Source organism: Tyto alba, unplaced genomic scaffold (genome assembly GCF_018691265.1).
Source record: "Tyto alba isolate M040663 unplaced genomic scaffold, T.alba_DEE_v4.0 Super-Scaffold_4, whole genome shotgun sequence".
Taxonomy (NCBI): domain Eukaryota; kingdom Metazoa; phylum Chordata; class Aves; order Strigiformes; family Tytonidae; genus Tyto; species Tyto alba.
This window is the reverse complement of record NW_024881315.1, coordinates 212,404-231,359: the sequence shown is the minus strand read 5'-3', so window position 1 is coordinate 231,359 and position 18,956 is coordinate 212,404. Positions and strand designations below refer to the sequence as shown.

Genomic DNA, 18,956 nt, shown 5'->3' with positions numbered 1-18,956 from the left:
CAGGGCGCCGCGGCGCGTGCGCACAGCGGCCGCGCATGCGCACAGACGGCGCGGCGCCCGGGGCGGCGGTGGCGGCATGTGAGTACGCGGGGCTTCGGTGTCCCCGTTCTCTCCCCCCCCTCAAATTAATTTTGCCGTTTTCCCGCAGGCAGGCGGCCCTGGAGATCACGGCGCGCTACTGCCGCAGTGAGATGGAGCAGTACGGGCGCTGCGTGGCCGACAGCCCGGCCTCCTGGCAGCGCGACTGTCACCCGCTCCGCCTCCGCATCTCCCGCTGCGCCGCCGCTCAGTGAGTGCGGGAAGGGCCGGGCCCACCGGGCTGGGGCCTCGGCCCGGTCCCCGGTAGCTCCGGTCCCCGGCAGCTGAAAGCCCTTGGGGTGTGTGGTGTGTGTGTGTGTTTTTATTCTCGCAGCCCGATCGTGCGGCAGATCCGCCGGGACTGCGCCGAACCCTTTGCCGCTTTCGAGCGGTGCCTGAGGGAGAACCAAACCTCCGTCGTCAACTGCAGCGACCACGTCGACGCCTTCCTGCTCTGCGCCGACCGGGTGAAGCTCCCCGCGGGAGGTGGGTGTCGGGCTGCGGAGCGGGGCCGCTTCCCCCCGCCCCGGACCTGCAGACAGCCCCTCGCCACGTCTTGCTTGGGAGCTGCTGGCTGGAACGGCTGGAGTGGAGTAACACAGCCCAACATCACGCCTAGACCGGCATTTTTCACCCACCCGCCTTCCCTTTCCTGTCTCAGAAAAACACAGAGCGCAGCCAGGAGCTTTATCTAGACTAAAAAGTGTGTTAATTCATTAGTGTGGGTCGTCAGCGATGTGTGCGGTCATTACGGACGTGCGTATTTCTGCCCATGGGTTGGGAATTCTCAGTACTGGGTCAAGCTGGTTCCCTGTGGCAAAAGGCTATGGGAGAAAAGCCATCCTGCTGAGGTGAAGCTTTGATTTTTGTCTGAAACGATTCATCAGCCTAGTCATCAGTTTTGCCCAGTAATATATACAGAATGGTTTTGTCAGCTTGCAGCGCTCTACTAAAGATCTTGTGAACATCTATGGAGCAACGTTAAAATAAATAACACGTTACTAAGCCTAAACAAATCACATGAATGTGACGTACTCCCATGACCTGACACATTAACCTCTCGTCCCTCATAACTAGGGTGCTGCACATACACAGAGCCTACCTGATGCTTTTATTTATTCTGCTTTTTTTCATAGGGGAGCCTTGGGATTCAAATTCATCTTGAGGACTGAATGAAAAGTCTCTCTGAACTCTGGAGTATTGTTCCAGCGCATGGTTGGGTTGTTTTTTTCTTCTCCTCTGAAAAACAAAGCGCAGCCCTGCGATGTGGTTTTCTCGGTGCTGGTCACACTACGCTTGTCCCCAGCAGACGCCTGGACTCCGAGCGGGATGTCAGAACATTCCTGACAGAGACACTTGTGTGCTGATAGTGCTGGCTTTTGTCTGCTGAGTTGCCTCTAAAAACTTTTATAAAGTAAATAAATTACAGAACTGTGTTGAAGCGACACTGAAGGATCAGCAGCAACTTGCAGATGTAAACCAAAAGCTGAAATCAGCCCTTACCTCTTTTAATGTGGTCTGTGTTCTTCGACAGCTGCTTTGATAATTAAGCCAAATATTTTCCTTCCTCCCAATAAAACAAAAACAAAATAAAAAACCCCCACACTTTCTGAGATCCAAAGCCAGTTCTGGCTTTTCCCACTGATGATGGAAGCTGTTCTCTGAGCTGGACCTACTACAGGGACATTTCTTTGACCACGAGGCTCAGCTTTACCCCCTCAAGACGTCTTGTGCAGCTCCCAGTTTTGGGGGTGCCGTGCGGGGTTGTAGCCCCAGGCCTTGTGCTGGTTTAGAACAGCAGAGGGAGTCTTCCTGCCGACAGAGACGGCAGAAAAACTGCGGACTTCAGAGCAGGGACTGCTCCATCGACAGCACAACAGGGATCTTCCAGTGCAGGGGTGGGTGGGGGCACCTCTTGTTGTACGGGGGAACAAAGAGCCCAGCTCTAAGGAGAGGTTGTTTCTGAGCTGTAACTAGTGGAAAAAAAAAAATACAAGAAACAGATGGTCTTACGAGGGGTGGGATTAAGACCTGGGCTTATGAGATCTGTGAGTGTGTCTGTGGAGGGAGAGCTTGGGGTGCTGTGAGCTGGGGCCCTTGGGTCTGCTCTGGTGTGCTGTGTCTGAAAATCCCCGTAGGTCTGTTTAAGTGGGACTGAGAATCCCAGCAAAAGTTTAAACCTCGAAATGTCCTTTGGGGTACTCGAGAGCAGGTTTGAGGAAGGAGAAATGAGCTTCTCCGACCTCGTTAGACAAATGCAGCTCTGCTGCTGTCCAGAGCAGGATCTTGGTCTTCCAGAAGGGAGCCATAACCCAAAGTTTTCCAGAAGTGTGCAGGGAGCAGATGACATGTAGGAGCTATTGTGTACAGTGCCAGCAGAGTCTTTGTCTGACAGTACAGCCCAGCTTTGCTGTGTTGGTGAGGGGTTTTTTTGTACCTCTACGAGAGGGTGAGGCATGGACTGGGAAACTTGGCTTTGACCTGGTTCCCAGGGGTTCACACCCCCTTCCTGGGACACATTAATCCTTATTCATGTTTCAGCCAGGCGTAAGTCCAAGCGTTCGCCTTTGAGCCTGTGGTGGCTGGCAAACATCGCTTGGCATTTTCCAGCTGGGCAGAGTTTAACTCCTTTGGGGAGAGGGACAGCAGATTTAAGTTGAGCTGCTCCAGCTTCTAGCAGAGCCCGAATTGGAAAACTGGCTGTCGGCGTTGCTGTTGTCTGTCTCACAGAGCTGGCTGCCTTTCAGCAGTGATGGGGACAGAAGATGCTGGGGTCAGGTCTGAAAACATGCAGGCACGCTTGCAGAAAACTTTGTTTCCATTTATCAAATGCCATGCATTTGGAATGTAAAGAACCATTTTATCTTCTGGCAGAAAAGCTGGGAGAAAAAGGTGATGGTAGCTTTGCTTTAAAATTAATTGAGAGAGGGGGCAAGTGCTACCAGAAAAGGAGGAGAAATCTATTTTTAGTGAGTCTTTTGAGTTTTATTTATACCAAGCAGCACCCCATTAGTCAGAAATGTCTGTGGTGTGAATAGCTTTATTAAGGATGCCGTTACACAGAAGCAAAGGTGCTTTACATGTTGTTGACATTGTATTGAAATGTCAGCCTGTCAGCAGAAAAGCCATTTTTCATTATGTTTAAGGTGCACTGGGCCCCCTCTTAAGCCCAGTTATGCCTCCTCCTTCTCAGGAGCCAGAGCCACTCTATTATTACTTGCTCCAACACATTAACCACCGAGCTGCCAGGCACTTGCTCTTGTCATCGATGAGCCAAACTCCCACGGGCATCAGTTCACTTGTTACCACGAGAGGGGGAAGAGGAAGATGCTGCTCCATCCTGTTTCCATGTGCAATCGAGGAGAGAAATGCTTTCTGAGAAAATACTAGTGAGGCAGCTGCAAGTTTTGTTCTGAATAAAGAATGCACATCTTGCACTGCATGTGTAATGTAAATAAATAACTTTGTGTAGCAGAGGATGACAGAACCTTCCCGTGGAGGGAAGTATTGTGATGGTGATCACTACTTGAAATCGTTGCCTTCCTCAGTTTACCAGCTCCCTTGGAAAAGTTTCTAGATTCAGTCAACTTGGAGCCCTGGCAGATTTGGCAAATTCCTTTGTGAAAAGTAGAAGGAATACCAACAATTTTCTTTCCTTCTGCTGGGTGAGCTAGAAGCAGCCAGGAAGTATCCTCTTGCTTTCCTCTTAGCCTTGATGGAATCTGTAGCTGCATGTGCAGCACTGCATGATTAATCAGTTTAATTCTCCCTTAGGCAGAGAGGCCTGAGACCTCTAAGTGAGGAGCATGGAGCAGGAGTTCTGCAGCTTTCTGCTCTTGCCTGCTCTTGCTGATTGCCAGAATAAAATCCGAGTGGCAACTAGAGCTATTCCTGGCATTGGCAAACACGGGAAGGGCTGTGGACCTGACCTGCTTGGATGTGTGGTAGCAGCAAAGTTGGCTACACAGGGTAAGGAAATGTCCCTGTGAGTGCCGTGAAAAGCTGGTATTTCCAAATCCAGCTGTTTGTTTGGTCCTGTCACAGTATTTAGCAATAAAAGCTGAAAGAGCATCGGTTCCTCTAGTACCTTTCACAAGGTGTAAACTGGCAAGGGAGACCTCTGAAAACCTGCAAATTAAACAAGAGTTAGGAGCCCAGGAAGCATTCTCTTCATTTCTCGTACCACAGGATTGTGATACCGTCTCAGACCTCTTGGTTTGATTAGGACAGGCTCATGGAAGCAAGTGCGGGAAGCTGTTAGGGTGGTTACTGGCATAAAGCTGAACCAGGGAAAAAAGTCCTCAGGCAGTCAATCAAACCAGTAGGTTCAGCTTTATCTCCAGAGGCTGCAAAGAGATTCAGCTAAATTAATGCCAAGTGGCTGAAATCAATAAGTGAATAAGCCTGCATTTCCCAGAGTGGGAGACACAGGGAAAAAAAAAAAAAAAAAAAAGAAATAGAGCAGGATTTGGATAGGTTGGTCCTCTTGCATCCTCCCAAACATAAACCAGACCAGAAATAAACACTAGAGCCCTGCAGTACCAAGGAGAAGAACCCAAAGGAGCAAGTTCTAAGGTGGTTGAGAGCTGGTAAGAAAGCAGCGTCAGACCTGTGTGGGCCTTCTCGCTTCGGGGTTAATTATTGTAAAGGATCCTTCGTTCACACGAGTCTCTTTGTGTCACTAGTCCTTCTGTTTCTTGTCTTCCAGCACGGGTTTTGCCATTCTCTGCTTGGTTTCTATCTTCCAGTCCTGTGTTTTCTCCCCTTTTAATTATTCTCGACTCTTGTTTCCAGGCAAACGTGCATTTGGGCTGGTAGGTAAGCAAACTGGATGTCAGGTTTTTTTCGGTTTTAACTTGCCCACTGTCTTTCTGTGTGGCCTTGGAAGCTAGTCGTGACATGTTCTGTGTCTTTTTACTCACCTCTGAAATAAATAACACCTACTGGGCTGGGGGAGTAATGAGGGATAATTAATTAATGCATGCAAGGAGTTCTGAAGTCCTAACTAAGAGAAAGCCAAGGATCATTAGGTTAGTTAATTCTCTGCTTTGTTTTTCCTCCATTTCTTCTTGGTTTAGATCTCTCAGAATGTGAAGTTAAGTGTGTCGGGACTTTTTTCAGCCTGTTGCTTTAACTCCTGTTGATGTCACTTTTCCTTTCAAGTGGAACTTTAAAACCAATAAGGTAAATTACACATGATCCTAGAATGAGGAACTAACAAAAACATCTCTTTAATTTTTCATCCAGAAAATATTCTCGTTTTACACTCTGCTTCTCTTACTTAAAGGAACCATAAATCAGCGTGTTCCTTTGGTGTTTGCAGTCACAGGGAGAGATTTAGTGCTGCTGGCAGGCCTGGGTCTGAAATGGGCAACTGTCGAGGGCAGAGCGCTGTACGGAGCCACATTCCATTCACACACACATTTGCTTTCCTTGGCTGTCGTCCAGATGATTTTTTGAGTCACTCACGAGCACGAGGGAAATTGTGTGGGCAGAGGGGAGCGTTTTTCATCTCGTGGTCAGTCTGTCACCTCGACTGGCTTTTATTCACCTTTATCCTCCTGCCTGCAAAGCCAGGAGAGAAACGTTGGGCATTTCAGAGAGCAGTGGGCATTCCCAAATCCTCCTTCTCAGCAAATGGGTTGGATTGTCACGGCCGAGGACCTGCACCTCGCTGCTCCGTGTGAGCGATTGTTCTGTCTCTTGACCATGCGGAGCAAAAAGAGGAAACCAAACCTGTGGGTGTTGCCCCAGGTGTGAGTGATTCTATTCTTCACTCTGCTGCCGAGCGAGCTTAGCCTCTTTCTGCTATTTCCTCTCAAGTACACATTCCCCAACTCCTTTGATAGCCGTGAGGCTTAATTCACGATGGCCATAGGTGCTTTGGGGTGCACGCTGACACCCCCCGGTTGCTGAAGGGTCAGATCCCCTCTGCGTACGTGCACAAAGCAATTTCTGCCTCTCGCCGGCGCTCCCCGGCGCTGTCTCCCCAAGTCTCCTGTCACTGCAAGAAGACTTCCAGCTGCAAGACGTGGTTGGGAGGCGGTTCACGGGCAGGCGCTGAGCTCTGGCACGGGGCCCTCGTGCTCGAAGCAGCTCTGGCCTTTGGCAGGAGAAGCAGCGGGACTTGCTTGGCAAGCCTGACAGCTTTTGGGCTCTGTCAGCTGCCGTGCTGGCGTCCACCTTTCTGATTTCTGCTCATTCCAGGCAGAATCAGGACTCAAAAACTGGAGAGCACCTGCAACCTAACAAGGAGTTGTTTCTTTCCTCGGCTATGGGGTATGAATTTCATCACTGGCTCTCGCACTTGAACTCCGGTTGCCATCAGGCTCCTTCGCATGAGTAGCTCGAGGTCTAGCATAGCTCTTCACCGTATTTATTTATTTGCGTTCCGCTTGCAACTAGCTGTGCCTCCTGCTATTGGGTTTGCTGACTCCGTTAAGGTACGAACAGCCACCAGCACTAGTTGCCCCTTTGCTCCAGGACGCCTGGTTCCTGGGAAAGGTAACGATGGGCCGTCCTCCTGAGAAGCTCAGGCCAACCTTTGTGGGTCTGCAGGGAGCCGGCCGACTGCTCGTGCGTGCAGTTTGTCTGACCGTGGCTGAGGCAAGCTTCAGATTTCCACTTACAGTTTGCTTTTTTTTTTTTTTTTTTTTTATTTTCAAATGTACATGCAAAAAAACATCGCACATCACAGCACTAGATCACAGGGAAGAGAGGGTGGGGTTTCAGTGGGTGAAGCTGGCTCTGGTATTTGGGAGAAACATCAATTTGCACATAATTCACTGTAACATTCTCTTAATCTAAACTGAGACCGTCTCTAGTGCAAGAGCCTCTAAAAGTAACACACAGCTTTAGGAGTTTTCCCGTTTCATTTCCTAGGGGTGGATGACCACACAACAAAGGTGGAAGTCACCCAGCTGCAGCAGCTTGGTCTAGATCTTGTCTATCTGGGCAAATAGGTGTCATAAATAGCTATTTCTGCGAAAGGCTCCCCCTTTCCTCATAAAAAGAAATGTCAAAGTGTCTGTAAACTATGTACACGGCTGCCTTCTGGGGAGAGACACTGATATTGAGAGCGCCGGCAAGTCCAGCTACTGAACCTGGCACTGTAAACGCAACGGGAAGTGACTGCACATCAGCACGTGTCGCGTTCATACAGCTTTATTAAAAGTGGAGCAACGGTGGAGTGATCTTTATAAGGGCTGTGGCTCTGTTACACATCGTTCTTTATGTCAGTTCTCTATAAGTAGTCGAGAAGGTGAAAAAGTCCTGATAAAATGCAAAATGCATCAGGACTGCATCTCCTTTCCTCCCCAAATCCCGAACTTTTTTAGTTCCTCCTGGGAATCTTCCTCCGTAACTGCAGACAAAAATTAGCCATTTCTTTATTTGTTTGTTTTTTCTTTTTTTTTTTTTTTTTTCCCTCATTTAAAGACTACACACCTTTAAAATCAGACTGACAAGCCTGCGCAGGCTTAGAAGTAAAACACCACATACAGAAACATCAGTCAGCCAGGTTCTCGGGTTGCACCCCTTGACTCACAACTCTGGAGATCCAAGATTTAAAAGTAAGTCATTATTTCCTTTTGGAGTTGTCCACCAGTTGTTCAGTTCAAATAGACGAGGGAAGGTTAGTGCTGAGGACCGTATTCCTTCAGCTGGCATGCTGTAAGCAGGCCCGTGGGAAAAGCTGACCTTTCCAGGAATACCAGCTCTCCTTCATGTATATAAAGAATGAAATCCCAGACTTGGGGTCCTCGGCAGCAGAATAAAGAATTTCCCTTTGGTAATAATTCAGATTTTCCTTCTCTGCTCTCTCTTTCTTGCGTTTTTTGTGGGTACACGCATTGGTGCCCACCTGCTTCTCGTGACTTGCCTGCCTCGTGGTGTGATGGTGGATGGAGAAAATGGATTATTCCTTTCTACTCACAGTAGAGACGTGCTTTTCCCTTGGCCTGACACCAGCCCCGGGTTGCCCTCGAAGCAAAACCCAAACGTGGCCTCTTGAAGTTAAGTGACTTGGCAGGGACACGTTGCGGGATAACGCCATCCAGTTTCTTCCTCTCCTCACTTGTTGGAGGGAAGCGAGGTGCTCGGGCGCCCTGAGCAAACTGGGAGCACAGGCAGGGTGGGAAATCCCTCTGTGGGCAGACCTGCAGAGGAGGGGCTTTCTAGCAGGAATATTTTTGGAGTAAAATTGTTTCGCTTGGCTCTTTTAAAAAAGAAACCAACAGAAATTAGTGTGGCTGGCACCGTGTCTCTCAGTTTGTGAGAATAAGTCTTCGTCCATAAAGGGAGTAAAACTGCTCTTTTAGAGACAGACAGACGTGAAGGCGATAGAGAACTCGCTGTGGGTGTGTTACACTTCTCTTGGCATCCTTGAACATGACAGAGGATAAATAGTCTGTTGTTTCTTGAAGCAGATACCCGAGCATTGCCGTTTCAATCAGGGGCCAAACTACTGTGCATTCCTGAAACGTCAAACGTTAAAAAACTGTCCTTGGCCAGCTGATCGACACCACGTAGAAAATCTCTGAAGCAGCAGGGGCATCCTTTGGAGATGCCTCCGGACCTTGGATTTCACTTTTGAAAGTTAACCTTGTCCCATAAAGTCTGCATCCGGATTGGGAAATGAGGCAAAACAGCACCAGCACAGTGAGCAGCTGAGCTGCAACCAAAACTTAAATAAACTGAGTTCTTGCGGGAAGGGCACCTCCCACTTCCAGGGGCAGCCCTGGTTAGCTCGGCCAGTCTTTGTTTGCAGGACATAATGCTCAAAAAGCTTAAACACTGGACAAACTGCTAAAGTTACAGCTAAACAACATCATACCGTCGATCTACTCGTGGCTAGAAAAAAGGAGAGAGGCGATCCAAAGTCCTTCAGGCTGTGAAAGGTCTCCGTGAATTAGTGCTTATACGTGTGGTGGACCTAAATGCCTCCTCCGTCGTGCAGTGCTCGAGGAATGTCTCTGAAGGTCTCAGTCTTGTTTCTTCCCCCTCACCCTTGTTCTGAATTTGAAGCAGCATCCATCCGAGATACTCGTGAAGAGCTGGGAGCTTTTCTATGGTCAGGATGTGAAGTAGGAGCTCTGCATGGAGTAGAGTCGGTCAATGGGGTTGCCCACGCGGGCTTGGAGGAGGTTGGCTTCGGCCGTTGAGAGCAGGCAGTCTCCCAGGTGGCTGATGCTCTCACTGTCCATATCGTGAAAAACTCCTTCTGAGTCTAGAAGAGGAAGGAAAAGGAAAGGAGTGGGAATGTGGCATGGTTGTGTCTCACGGGGAGCTGCAGCGCGGAAAAAGGGTGACGGCAGGGCCACGTTTCACCTGGAGCAGCGGTCAGCAGGGCTGGTATGAGGTGAGCCCCACACACAGGACCAGCTTTCGGTGTAACTCTTTCCTCCCTCACCCAAATACTTGACGTCGGATGGCGGAAAAACCCCAGCCTCGCTCCCTGGCCCCTAGCAGAGCTCAGTCTGGGGCTCTGGCCTCCCCAAGCTGCTGAGAAAGGCTCGGCCCAAAGTCCAAGCCCCGTGGAGCGCTCACTGCTGCTGGCTTCGTCACAGCAGAGTTGGCTGTATCGTGACTCGGGCTGCCACGCGCAGCTTCGGTGCAGAGACAGGACAATCTCCCCGCCGCTCTCCTACCGTAGGGGTGCAGGTGGTCCCCCGGCAGTTGGGGCGGCGTCAGCCCTTGTCTGTACAAATCTGTGCTGTAGCCGTTCTGGTCCAGGGGCAGCAGCTGCTGCTGGGGGATCCGGGGGTAGGGGACCATGAGCCCATCCAGGCCGTGAACGCTCGCGCCGTCTAAAGACACAACCGGTGGGATGGGTTGGAGCAAAGGGCGCGCGGCACGCAGCGGGGAAATAACGTTATCTGCCACTGCTGCAGCGGTGTCTGGTGGTCCAGCACCACCCGGGACTGGTGCGTACGTGCAGCAGAAAAACCCCAGCCTCTCTCAAAAAGAGGAGGCGCGCGCTGCGCCACGAGGAACCCAGGAGCCTTGCTATTGCCGAGTTACCCCAGTGTGTACCTACCAATCCGGCTGCGACCCGCGTGCTTTCTGCTAATGCCCTCCCGCCCGCGTTCTCCCTCAAACGCACCCGAGCCGATCGCCCGCGCTGCCACCGCCCGCCGCGGCTCCTCACCTTCGCTGTCGTCGTTGCTCTGCCGGCTGCTGCGACCGGTCCCTCGCCCAGCCCCTAAGCGGGGGTTGCCCAGCTGGTCTTGCTCCTGTTGTTGCTGCTGCTGCTGCTGTTGCCTGCGGGCGATCTTCTTCATCTGCAAGGAGACGGAGACCCCGGGGTTTGAGGTTCTGACTGAGAGGAGGGGAATTTGTGTTTAACACAGCAGCGGCCACGGCCGCCTGCCTTTCTCAGAGACCGGGCACTGCCCTGCTACAACCCTGCTCAGACTCCTCTGGGTGACTCCTCTGCAGTCAGCCCTGCGGGGGAAATAGGGCTGGCAGAAAAGGCTGTGTTATCTCTGCGGGAGGTGCCACTTGCAGTTTAAAATCCAAAGGGTTTGTTTTACCACAAAGTGAGGTTTTTTCCAAAGCCACGCATTTTCTCTTTGCACCCTTGAAATTCTGCAAAATTAGAAACGTTTCAACTTCTAGAAGAGAGAAGCGGGAAATCATTCCAGTCTTTCTAAAGTGAGGGGGAAAAAGCAAGGAGAAAGAGAGTAATAAAAAAAAAAAAACAACAAACCCAAGGTGAAAACTGTTAAGCCCTGCGAACGTCTATGAGGAATCAATTGTTGGATTTCTCTTTAAGCTTTTGCTACTGCTAGATAGCAGCCTGTAGGACTAGGTGGGCTTGTGGTTTGGTCCTGCAGAGCTGTTCTTCTAACCGTTTTTAATTTTCCTAAACTATTCTACGTTTCCTTTTAGCTGAACGAGCGTGTGTGATGTCCCACGGGTACGCAGAACCCAGCTGCGGCGCGGGAACCAACACTCACCTTGGCTCTTTGGTTCTGGAACCAGACCTGTACCACCCGCACAGTCAAGCCCGTCTCAGCTGCCAGGGTCTCTCTCACCTGTCCACAAAACCCGGAGAGCTGAATCAGAATTTCAGTTGCGCTTAAGAGGATCCGAGCCAAGGCGTGGTGGCCTCCCTTATACCTTTCTGCAAGGTTTTGAGGAAACCTCGAAGGAGGCCTTGAATGCCCGCCGCTGCTGGGTGGTCAGGATGGTGCGCGGGCGCTTGGAGCGCTTGTGGTCTTTGCTCTCCTCGCTGCCTTTGCCGTGCGGGTGGCTGCCGTCTTCATCCTCGCTTTTCACTGCAACGGGAGACGGGTAGCGGTGATTCAGCGGAGCGCAGCCTCGCTGGGCCACCTCCCAGGGCGAGGGTTCAGCGGGACTCCTCGGAGCTCGGCGCCTTCCGAGGCGCCGTTTGGAGCAGGGGAGCAGCGCGAAGCCGGGAGAGCTCAGGGGAGCGCTGCCAATTCAGAGGGCCAGCCTGGCCCCGCCTCGCGCCGTCGGTGATGCCTCGACCCATCCCAACCTCTCCAGATCGGCCGAGTAGATCTCAGCAGCCTGGTACCCCCTCGGCTGCCTATCGCCGGGGGGAAAAGATGCCAAAACCTCCACCTCCCTACCTCTCCTCCCTCTGCAGCCCGCCCCATCGTTAATTAGGGATGAAGCAGCACCCGCCCTCTTCCCCATCGCTAATTAGGGCACGTGCCCTCCACAAGGTTCACCCTGGCTCCCCACCCTCCGCGCGGCTCCAGCCCCGGCCCCTCACCGGACTCGGTGGGCGCAGGGCTGATGGCGCTCAGCATCTCCTTCTCCTTCTCGTAGTCGCTGCGGCACAGCAGCTGCCCCTCTTTGAGCACAAACTCGTCCCCCCGCTGCAGGCGCCGCTCGCACTCGCAGCAGTAGAAGCAGTGGACGTGGTAGACGTTCTCCAGCACCCTCATGATGAGCTCGGACGGGGCGATCGCCTTCAGGCAACTGCTGCACTTGGTCTGGAACAGCCTGCAAAGAGGTGCCGGTGGTTAGACCCTCGGGCGGGGTTAGACACGGGGCTGGGGCTCAGACGCTCGGACGGGGAAGATCAGCCCCGGGTTGGGGCTCAGGAAGCCAAGGGAAGAAGGAAGGGGGTGGATGTTTGGAGCTGTGCCGGCACATCCCGGCAAGAAGTGTACATCCCGGTTGTATTTTGGGGCTTTTCTGACCCTCCGTGGTACCAGGGGGGAACACCAACTTGCCTGGCCCATCAGGACGGAGATCCGTGCCTCCTCTTCCTCTCTGGGGCTGTTCACTAGTGAGAGGACTTTTACTCCAGGACCGTCCCCAGGGCCCGGAGGAGCCTTACACCAGGATTCCCATGGGGGAGGCTGTTTGTGCCCCACGCCGTGTCCAGAGAGAGAAATAAACAACTGCTGAGCGCCCCGCGTACAGAGCAGATGGTTCTGATGAAGTAATTTGGGATCTAAACAAATGTGAGCGGTGGTGGCTGCCGGCTGACAGCTTCTATTTAGCCACTTGACAAGAGAAAGTAATAAAATAGGGATTAATTAGGCTGTTGTTTAAACACACAGGATCTTCCCCACCAGCAGGGAACTCATAAACTGGGATTGAGAACAAGACTGGGTTAATCCTCCTGGCAAACTCTGTGGAGCAGGATGAAGAGGCTTACAGGGGTGGGCTCATCCCTTCCAAATACCACCATGGATTTGTGCTGTGCGGTGGCTTTCGGCTGAAGTGTCTGGGACATTCCAACTGGAATGGTGTGGGATTTCTCTCTCCTTTGTGTGAGTGTGTTTGCATGCATGTTCCCCTCTCCCTCCCCGTCTCTCTCTCTCCCCTCTTCCTCTTTGTCTTTCTGTAATTCACACTTGAAAAAATAATAGTTGAATTTGAGCTGAAAAAGCTGGGAGTGAAGAGCAGCCTTTTAACCACAACCTCTCACTGTCTTAACGAAGGAGCAAACTAGGAGCGTGTTCCAGGCGCAATCCCAGTCCAAATCTGGGCCGAGTCCAAATCTGTCCCTTTCCTAACGCCAACATCCTTCTGTTACAGCAGAAATTAAATAGTAAAAAGAAAAAAAAGACCCAACAGTAGAGCCAGTCCATGATCATGGCTATCTGGGATCAGTCAAGACCATATGACAGGCTACTAAGCATTAAGTTACTAATGTTCTTGGATTTTAAGCCCAGATGGAAGATCAGGGTGATCTAGTCCGACCCTGTGTTCACTGCAACCCAGAGACTCGCCCAGGGAGTCCCAGCTCTGGGGGGGTTCACTGGTGGTGGGCGTGCGGCGAAGGGCAGCCAGGGTCTGTCCACATCCCTTGGGAAGAGGCTCCAGAGGCTGGCTACCTCCTCATTCCTTATTTCCACTCTGAATCTTACTTTATTCCATGCCCAGCAACTGGACTTTGCTATCTCTTTATCTTCTGGGGAACAGCTTATAATTAGATATGCCAGTTGCGGGTAATCAGACTATTCCTCTTTCCAGGTTTCTGTCCCTTATCCTTCAAACAAGTGGTTTAAGAGGGAGTACTGACTTTCCTTTGCATCTCAGCTGGGAGAATTACTGTCCCCAAAGACAGATCCGCCTGGCTTCGCTATATGCTGTCATGTAGCTCAATCTAGTGACACAAATATCATTTGACTTTGAGATCAGTTAGACTTTGAGCTAGCCCCAAGCTCCCATCTGGTTTTACCGTATCTTTTAGAGACAGATTTCCTCCTGCAACACACCCAGGCCAAGCTGGTTCTGCCCCAAAGCCCCAAATCCAGGGACAGACACGTTAAGAACATAGACCTGACAAACAAAGCTTTACTTCAATATCCCTACCTGACTCCAAGTAAGGAACTGGGTAGTTTAGGAAAACCCTGATGGAAAACTCCCCGTCTTGCTTCACACTTGTGGTTTCTTAATTATTTTTATCCGTATAGATACTGGACATTCCCTGGGTCCTTTTATATTTCTAGCCTCTGTGATATCACTGGCTGCTTGTGGAAAATGCCTAGATGATTTTTTTTTTTTTTTTTTTTTTTTTTTTTGCTTAGCCAAGGCAGGTAGAGGGAAGCTTTGAGCGTGATGTGCCTCGAAGTGCGGGCGGGCTGATGGCGAGAGGGACAGAGCAGAACAAGGAAATGTGGAAAGAGATGTCCGAGGTGGGAAAGGAGCCCTATTGACCCGCAAGGCACCAAGCCGGTTCCTCCCGCTGCTGTTGGGACGAGGCAGTTAGCAAGCCTTATTTAAAGATGCTGTCGTGTGCCAGATTTCCATGAAAAGGGCTTTTTTTTTGCAGCTCTCAGGTGAGGGAAGCGCCGTTACTGCAGCGTAACTCAATCACGCTTTTGGCATCGCAAGGCCCGCACCCTCCCATCTCCCAGCTAAGCCCTGAAAACAAATCCGCTCTGCTTTGTACTAATTGAAGAAAACATTCAGCAAGCAGCTCATAAACACGGTGTCAGCTCGCATTACACAAAATTAAAATTCTCAGCCCCTCCAACACCAGGAATTCCTAAAGAGGCTGGTTTTAATATTGCCTGAATCCGTTTAAGTCAAGGTAATATTGTTTGGGTTGCCATAGGAACAAAACACATCTCCGTTGCTGGCAGTGGGTTGCGAGGAGGCTCGGGAGGCTGCGCTGCGGCCGTGGCTACACGACGTCTGGAAGCGGCTGCCCGCAGAAACGATGCGGAGGGACAGTCCGAAAAAGAAGCAGGTTCCCAGGTTCGTCATGAAAAGTGCATTTGGGAGCAAGCGCGACGCGAGCGAGATCTCTGCGTGCTCCCGGAGAAGAGAAGAGCCTCGGCGGCGGCAGGACCGCTTCCGAGCGCCTGTAACTCGCGATAACTGTTTCCCACATCTTTTGGAAAGGCCCCGATGCTGCCTGAGCCTCACAGTCCCCGTGCCTCCACCTGTATTTTGACCAAGTCTCCCCATGTCCTTCCTTAACACCCTTGTTTCCTCAAAATTCCAACTGAGTTTGATTTCTGATCAAGATTTCCTTAGGGGAGATGCGCGAAGGCTATCAACTTTTATTCCTGGGAATATCCAGAAACCATCCAGCAAGCAGAGGCAGGTGCATGTCCCACGTCCTTCTTACCAGCTTGCCTCAAGTTAATTACCTTTGCAAATGATAGAATTTGATTTTCCTGCCGGGGAGGGCTCACCTTGATGGGAGAAGTGTCGGCAGCAGGAGGGCAGATGGGCTTATGAGCGGGAGCATCGCTGGGAATTGCAGAGGCTCTGGGGCAAGCGGGATGGTTACTCACGAGTCGCCTCACGAGAGAGGTTTGGGGCTACGGGGCCGGGTTTTGGCAGCCGGTTCTTCACCCTGATGGTCCCTCGAGGCGGGAGGACCGGCGCTGCGGGCGGACAAACAGCCTGGCAGCCGCCTGACAGCGGGCAAGCACCTCGGTACCGTTTGCCAACTCGGAGACAGCGCGTGTCACCCACGCAAGGAGGAAGATAACGCGGCCTCTTTGGAGAGCTTTGATGCTGGGCTGGAGGCCAGACCCGCTGCGTGCCCACACTCCTCCTGCCAGGAGGTGTTTGGGGCCGGCTCCGGGGCCACATGGCTGGCACATCTGCTGGAAAAGACCTGCAGGACACAGGCAGCAACGCCCCGAAAGTCCCAATGCTATTTCTCTTTTTGCCTGGCCGCTACGGCAAGTTCTTGAGGCGTGCTGAAATCTCGGTCCCAACCAAGATTTGGAACAAGGAGTTCCATACTCTTTGAAAACCAATTCCATTATGTGATACCCTCACCCTACCTACAGCTCCACTGTCTCTTTTTTACCATTAACAATTTACTTTAATAACAAAAGAGTTGGGGAGCGCCCAGCATGTAATTAATCCCTCCTCCGCCCCCCGGGAGAAGTTCAATAAAGTTTCAAAGCGTGGAGCAGCGGGAAGAGGAATCGCAGCAAAGCGACCACGTGCATCCGGCCGGCCGGCTTCTGCACGCGGCTGCGGAGCTCGGCGGTCTCCCTACATCTTTTCAGACATTTCATGGACTTCATTTATCACGCTTTAGTCCCGGCCAAACACCCCAGAGCCTAACTCTCCGTTAACCCTTGCAGATCACCCCTGGCACCGCTCGCTCTGCCGATGGCTCTGGAGGAGAAGAGGCAGCTCAGCTCCCAGCTCTGCAGATGGGGATGAGCTGAGCAGCAAGTTATTTGAGAACCTCTCTGACCTGCCATGGCACGGAGAAGATGCTGACCCAGGCCTGGGAAGGGTAATTCGGGGGCCATATGATTGTCTCGACGGGATTAAAAGGTGTTAATGAAGCAAGGAATAAGCTGGGAGGCCCGCGCTTCATGAAACTAGCTTATTTAGTTAGGGTTTAGTCAAAATGAAGCAGTCCTGGCTTAAGCAAGGTCTGTTTACTTAACATTGAGCTGCAAAATCCATTGTAGCCGTCTGAAATATTGAAGTGGAACTTGCAAAGCCTCTTTCCAGATTTCGGGCTGGGGGCTAGGGGCGTGATGGGGAAGGGGACACACAAGGGAAATGAGGAGGCGGCAGCAGCACAATATGCTCTTTCATTCCCTACCGCAACAGCCATTTCCCCCAATTCAGCGATACAGAGTGGCACCAGGGGATTAAGGGGAAAAAATTTCCTTCTGCTTAATTTCTGACTTCTTCCAGCAACGTTTGGGTCAAAGAGAGAAGTAATTTGAGGGCAACATCTACCTTTGCTCTCCGTTCCTTCCAAAGCTCTTTGTGGGTTACATGAACAGCTTTACCCCCAGAAAGGCACTTTGCAATTGTAATTATGTGATTGTGCCTCTTGCCAGAAACGGCCAAGACTCAAACAGACTCGGACCTCCTCTAATGTGAGCGTGTACACCAGAAAAGAAGTCTTCAGAAGTCAAAGCTTACCAAAACCAAACTGCCTGCTGCGTGCAAAGCTCACCCCTGAGGAGCGGGAAAACAAATTTAAAACAACAGGTGTTAGTCATCTCGCTTAAATGTTTCACTAAAAGGCAGAAGGATGGGGTGGGAGTCCAAGAGCCACCGTGGCACGACTGCTGTTGCATCTTCGCAGTCGCACAGAGGGAGTGACCCGACCTGCTCTACCCATCCCTGGAAATACAAGAGGGCAGCACCACGGTCGGGGAGAATGGAAGGATTTTGGGACGGAGCGTGCAGCAAAGAGATCTCCCCAGAGTTTGGCATCTAGCACCGCGAGCAGCGTTTAATGTAATTGCACTTGATTAGAAAAAGTAGCCGAAAGAACTGCATCTCCCAAGTGTGGTCCTGCTTGACTGGACCCTGTAAATGCCCCTGGCATCCACCCAGAAGGTAAGAGGTGTTACACGCTCTGCTCCCTGGGCTTCATTCTGTGCATGTCAGCGATGAAAACGGAGGCTGAAAAAGAAAAAAAAAAAAAACAAAACCCCAACCACTACCGCTGCCGAAAACCTAAACCACAAGCAAAACAGAAAAGCAAAACAACACCAAAGAGGTTCCCAAAGCCAGAGAGATTCATAAATATTAAAGTGACACGAGTGAAATGCTACTGAAAGATTTAATACTGTGCTGCTGCTCTGTCCCTCAAGGGGTTAAACCCCCCACTGCGAGGATATTACTGCCAGCACGGTGGCACTGAGCCATCACCATATAATCTGATGAACTCTTTTATTAAATTTCACAGGCCTGTCTTCTTTATTAAAATCTCCCAGAATTCATAGGGCGCCTGTCATATCACTGCTGAACGCTAACAAAAAATGTGGGTTGGGTGGGTTTTTTCCCCCCCCCCCTTTTTCCCTGAGTAATGCCAGGGAGGGATTGTGTCGCGGCGAGTGTCTCTGTCAGGTGAAGGAGAGGTGGGAGGGCCGGTGCTGCTGGCTAAAAGACAGTGGGAAAAGGGGGGGCTGCGTGCTTTTGCAAGCACGTACCCCTCCCCAACCTGTCCCCCTCCGCACCCTGCAGCCGTTCCCTGCAGACAGAGCTCAGTGGTGGGGAAAACGGGTCCCAAAAATGAGTTTTACCTATTTCTGTGCCTGCAGGTGCTTTCTTTCCTTGGAGGGGCAGCTCGCAGCGTGCAAACCGTCCCAAAAATGAGTTTTACCTATTTCTGTGCCTGCAGGTGCTTTCTTTCCTTGGAGGGGCAGCTCGCAGCGTGCAAGCCTTCCCAAACCCCGCCGGCCCCCGGGGCTGGGGGCTTCTGTGGTGGGGGGGGAAGAGGGTGGCAGGACCACACTTGCCAGGTATCATGGCTTAACGGCTGCTTCGGAGGAGGAAGAGGAGCAGACTCCTTCCAAAACGCAGCCCGAACAGTGTGTGTACCTTGAGCGGTTCCCTCCCGCCCGTCGCTTCGAGCTGCTAACACCCCGTTTAACATCCCAGCTGCCGCCCCGCTCGCAGCCCTGCAAGAGCTCTCCTAAACTGGAAATGCTCTCTGTCCCTGGGGCAGTGCCGGGGCGGGGAAGTCAGGTCCTGCAAATCGCCCCGGCCTCTGCAAAAGCAGAGGGAAAAATGGTCCAGCACTGCTCGAATCCCACGCGAGGGCTGGCTCGGAGCTGTAGGAAGGTGGGATTGAGCTGTTGGATCTCTACGGACCTGCAATGGGCTGGAACTAGGCTGCACCTTTGGTTTTGTGCTCTTTAGAGTATACTCTAAATGCATTTTTTAATTTTTTTTAATATTTCCAACAGCAGACTGTGGGAGTCCTACCCTGAGCGGAGCGGGGCCGGGCACAGCAGACTGCGGGAGGCCCAGAGCTGCAGTGAGCAAGCGCAGCATTTATTTCTCTGTAGCCCATGCAAAGTTCTCGCCAATTCAGAAGCCCTTGTGGGCTCCTGCACTTGGTGGTTTTTCAAGAATATTCTGCAAGCTGACAGGAACAAGAGAGCAAAGCCTCTTGCTAGTGCAGGGTAGAGGAGGTGGGTCCTGCCCCAAGCCAG

The 18,956-nt window shown here is 51.6% G+C and overlaps 2 protein-coding genes across 2 annotated transcripts; one reads left to right on the top strand and one right to left on the bottom strand.

Annotated features, from left to right (window-relative positions):
- The first annotated feature begins 37 nt into the window (after positions 1-37).
- Positions 38-1,675, top strand: LOC122154442 (coiled-coil-helix-coiled-coil-helix domain-containing protein 5-like). The gene is made up of 4 exons (XM_042802820.1): positions 38-78; positions 149-289; positions 413-564; positions 1,215-1,675. Coding segments are annotated over exons 1-4 (324 nt in total). The 5' UTR covers positions 38-76; the 3' UTR covers positions 1,244-1,675.
- A 6,937-nt stretch (positions 1,676-8,612) lies between these two features.
- LOC122154438 (LIM homeobox transcription factor 1-alpha-like) lies at positions 8,613-15,268 on the bottom strand. The gene is made up of 7 exons (XM_042802804.1): positions 15,213-15,268; positions 11,822-12,054; positions 11,200-11,357; positions 11,037-11,114; positions 10,226-10,358; positions 9,726-9,884; positions 8,613-9,304 (listed from the first exon to the last, which is right to left on the bottom strand). Exons 1-7 carry the CDS (start codon positions 15,266-15,268, stop codon positions 9,150-9,152), a joined length of 972 nt encoding a protein of 323 aa, XP_042658738.1. The 3' UTR covers positions 8,613-9,149.
- Positions 15,269-18,956: the final 3,688 nt, after the last annotated feature.

Bases quoted from the DNA above. Each gene is read 5' to 3' on its own strand.
- LOC122154442 (XM_042802820.1), top strand. The intron at 290-412 runs GTGAGTGCGGGA...TTATTCTCGCAG, and splicing joins TCCCGCTGCGCCGCCGCTCA to CCCGATCGTGCGGCAGATCC. The intron at 565-1,214 runs GTGGGTGTCGGG...TTTTTTTCATAG, and splicing joins GGTGAAGCTCCCCGCGGGAG to GGGAGCCTTGGGATTCAAAT.
- LOC122154438 (XM_042802804.1), bottom strand. From the start codon at position 15,268: ATGCTCCCGCTCATAAGCCCATCTGCCCTCCTGCTGCCGACACTTCTC. The intron at 11,358-11,821 runs GTGAGGGGCCGG...CTCCCGTTGCAG, and splicing joins CCCTGCGCCCACCGAGTCCG to TGAAAAGCGAGGATGAAGAC. The intron at 11,115-11,199 runs GTATAAGGGAGG...TTTTGTGGACAG, and splicing joins CCTCAAAACCTTGCAGAAAG to GTGAGAGAGACCCTGGCAGC.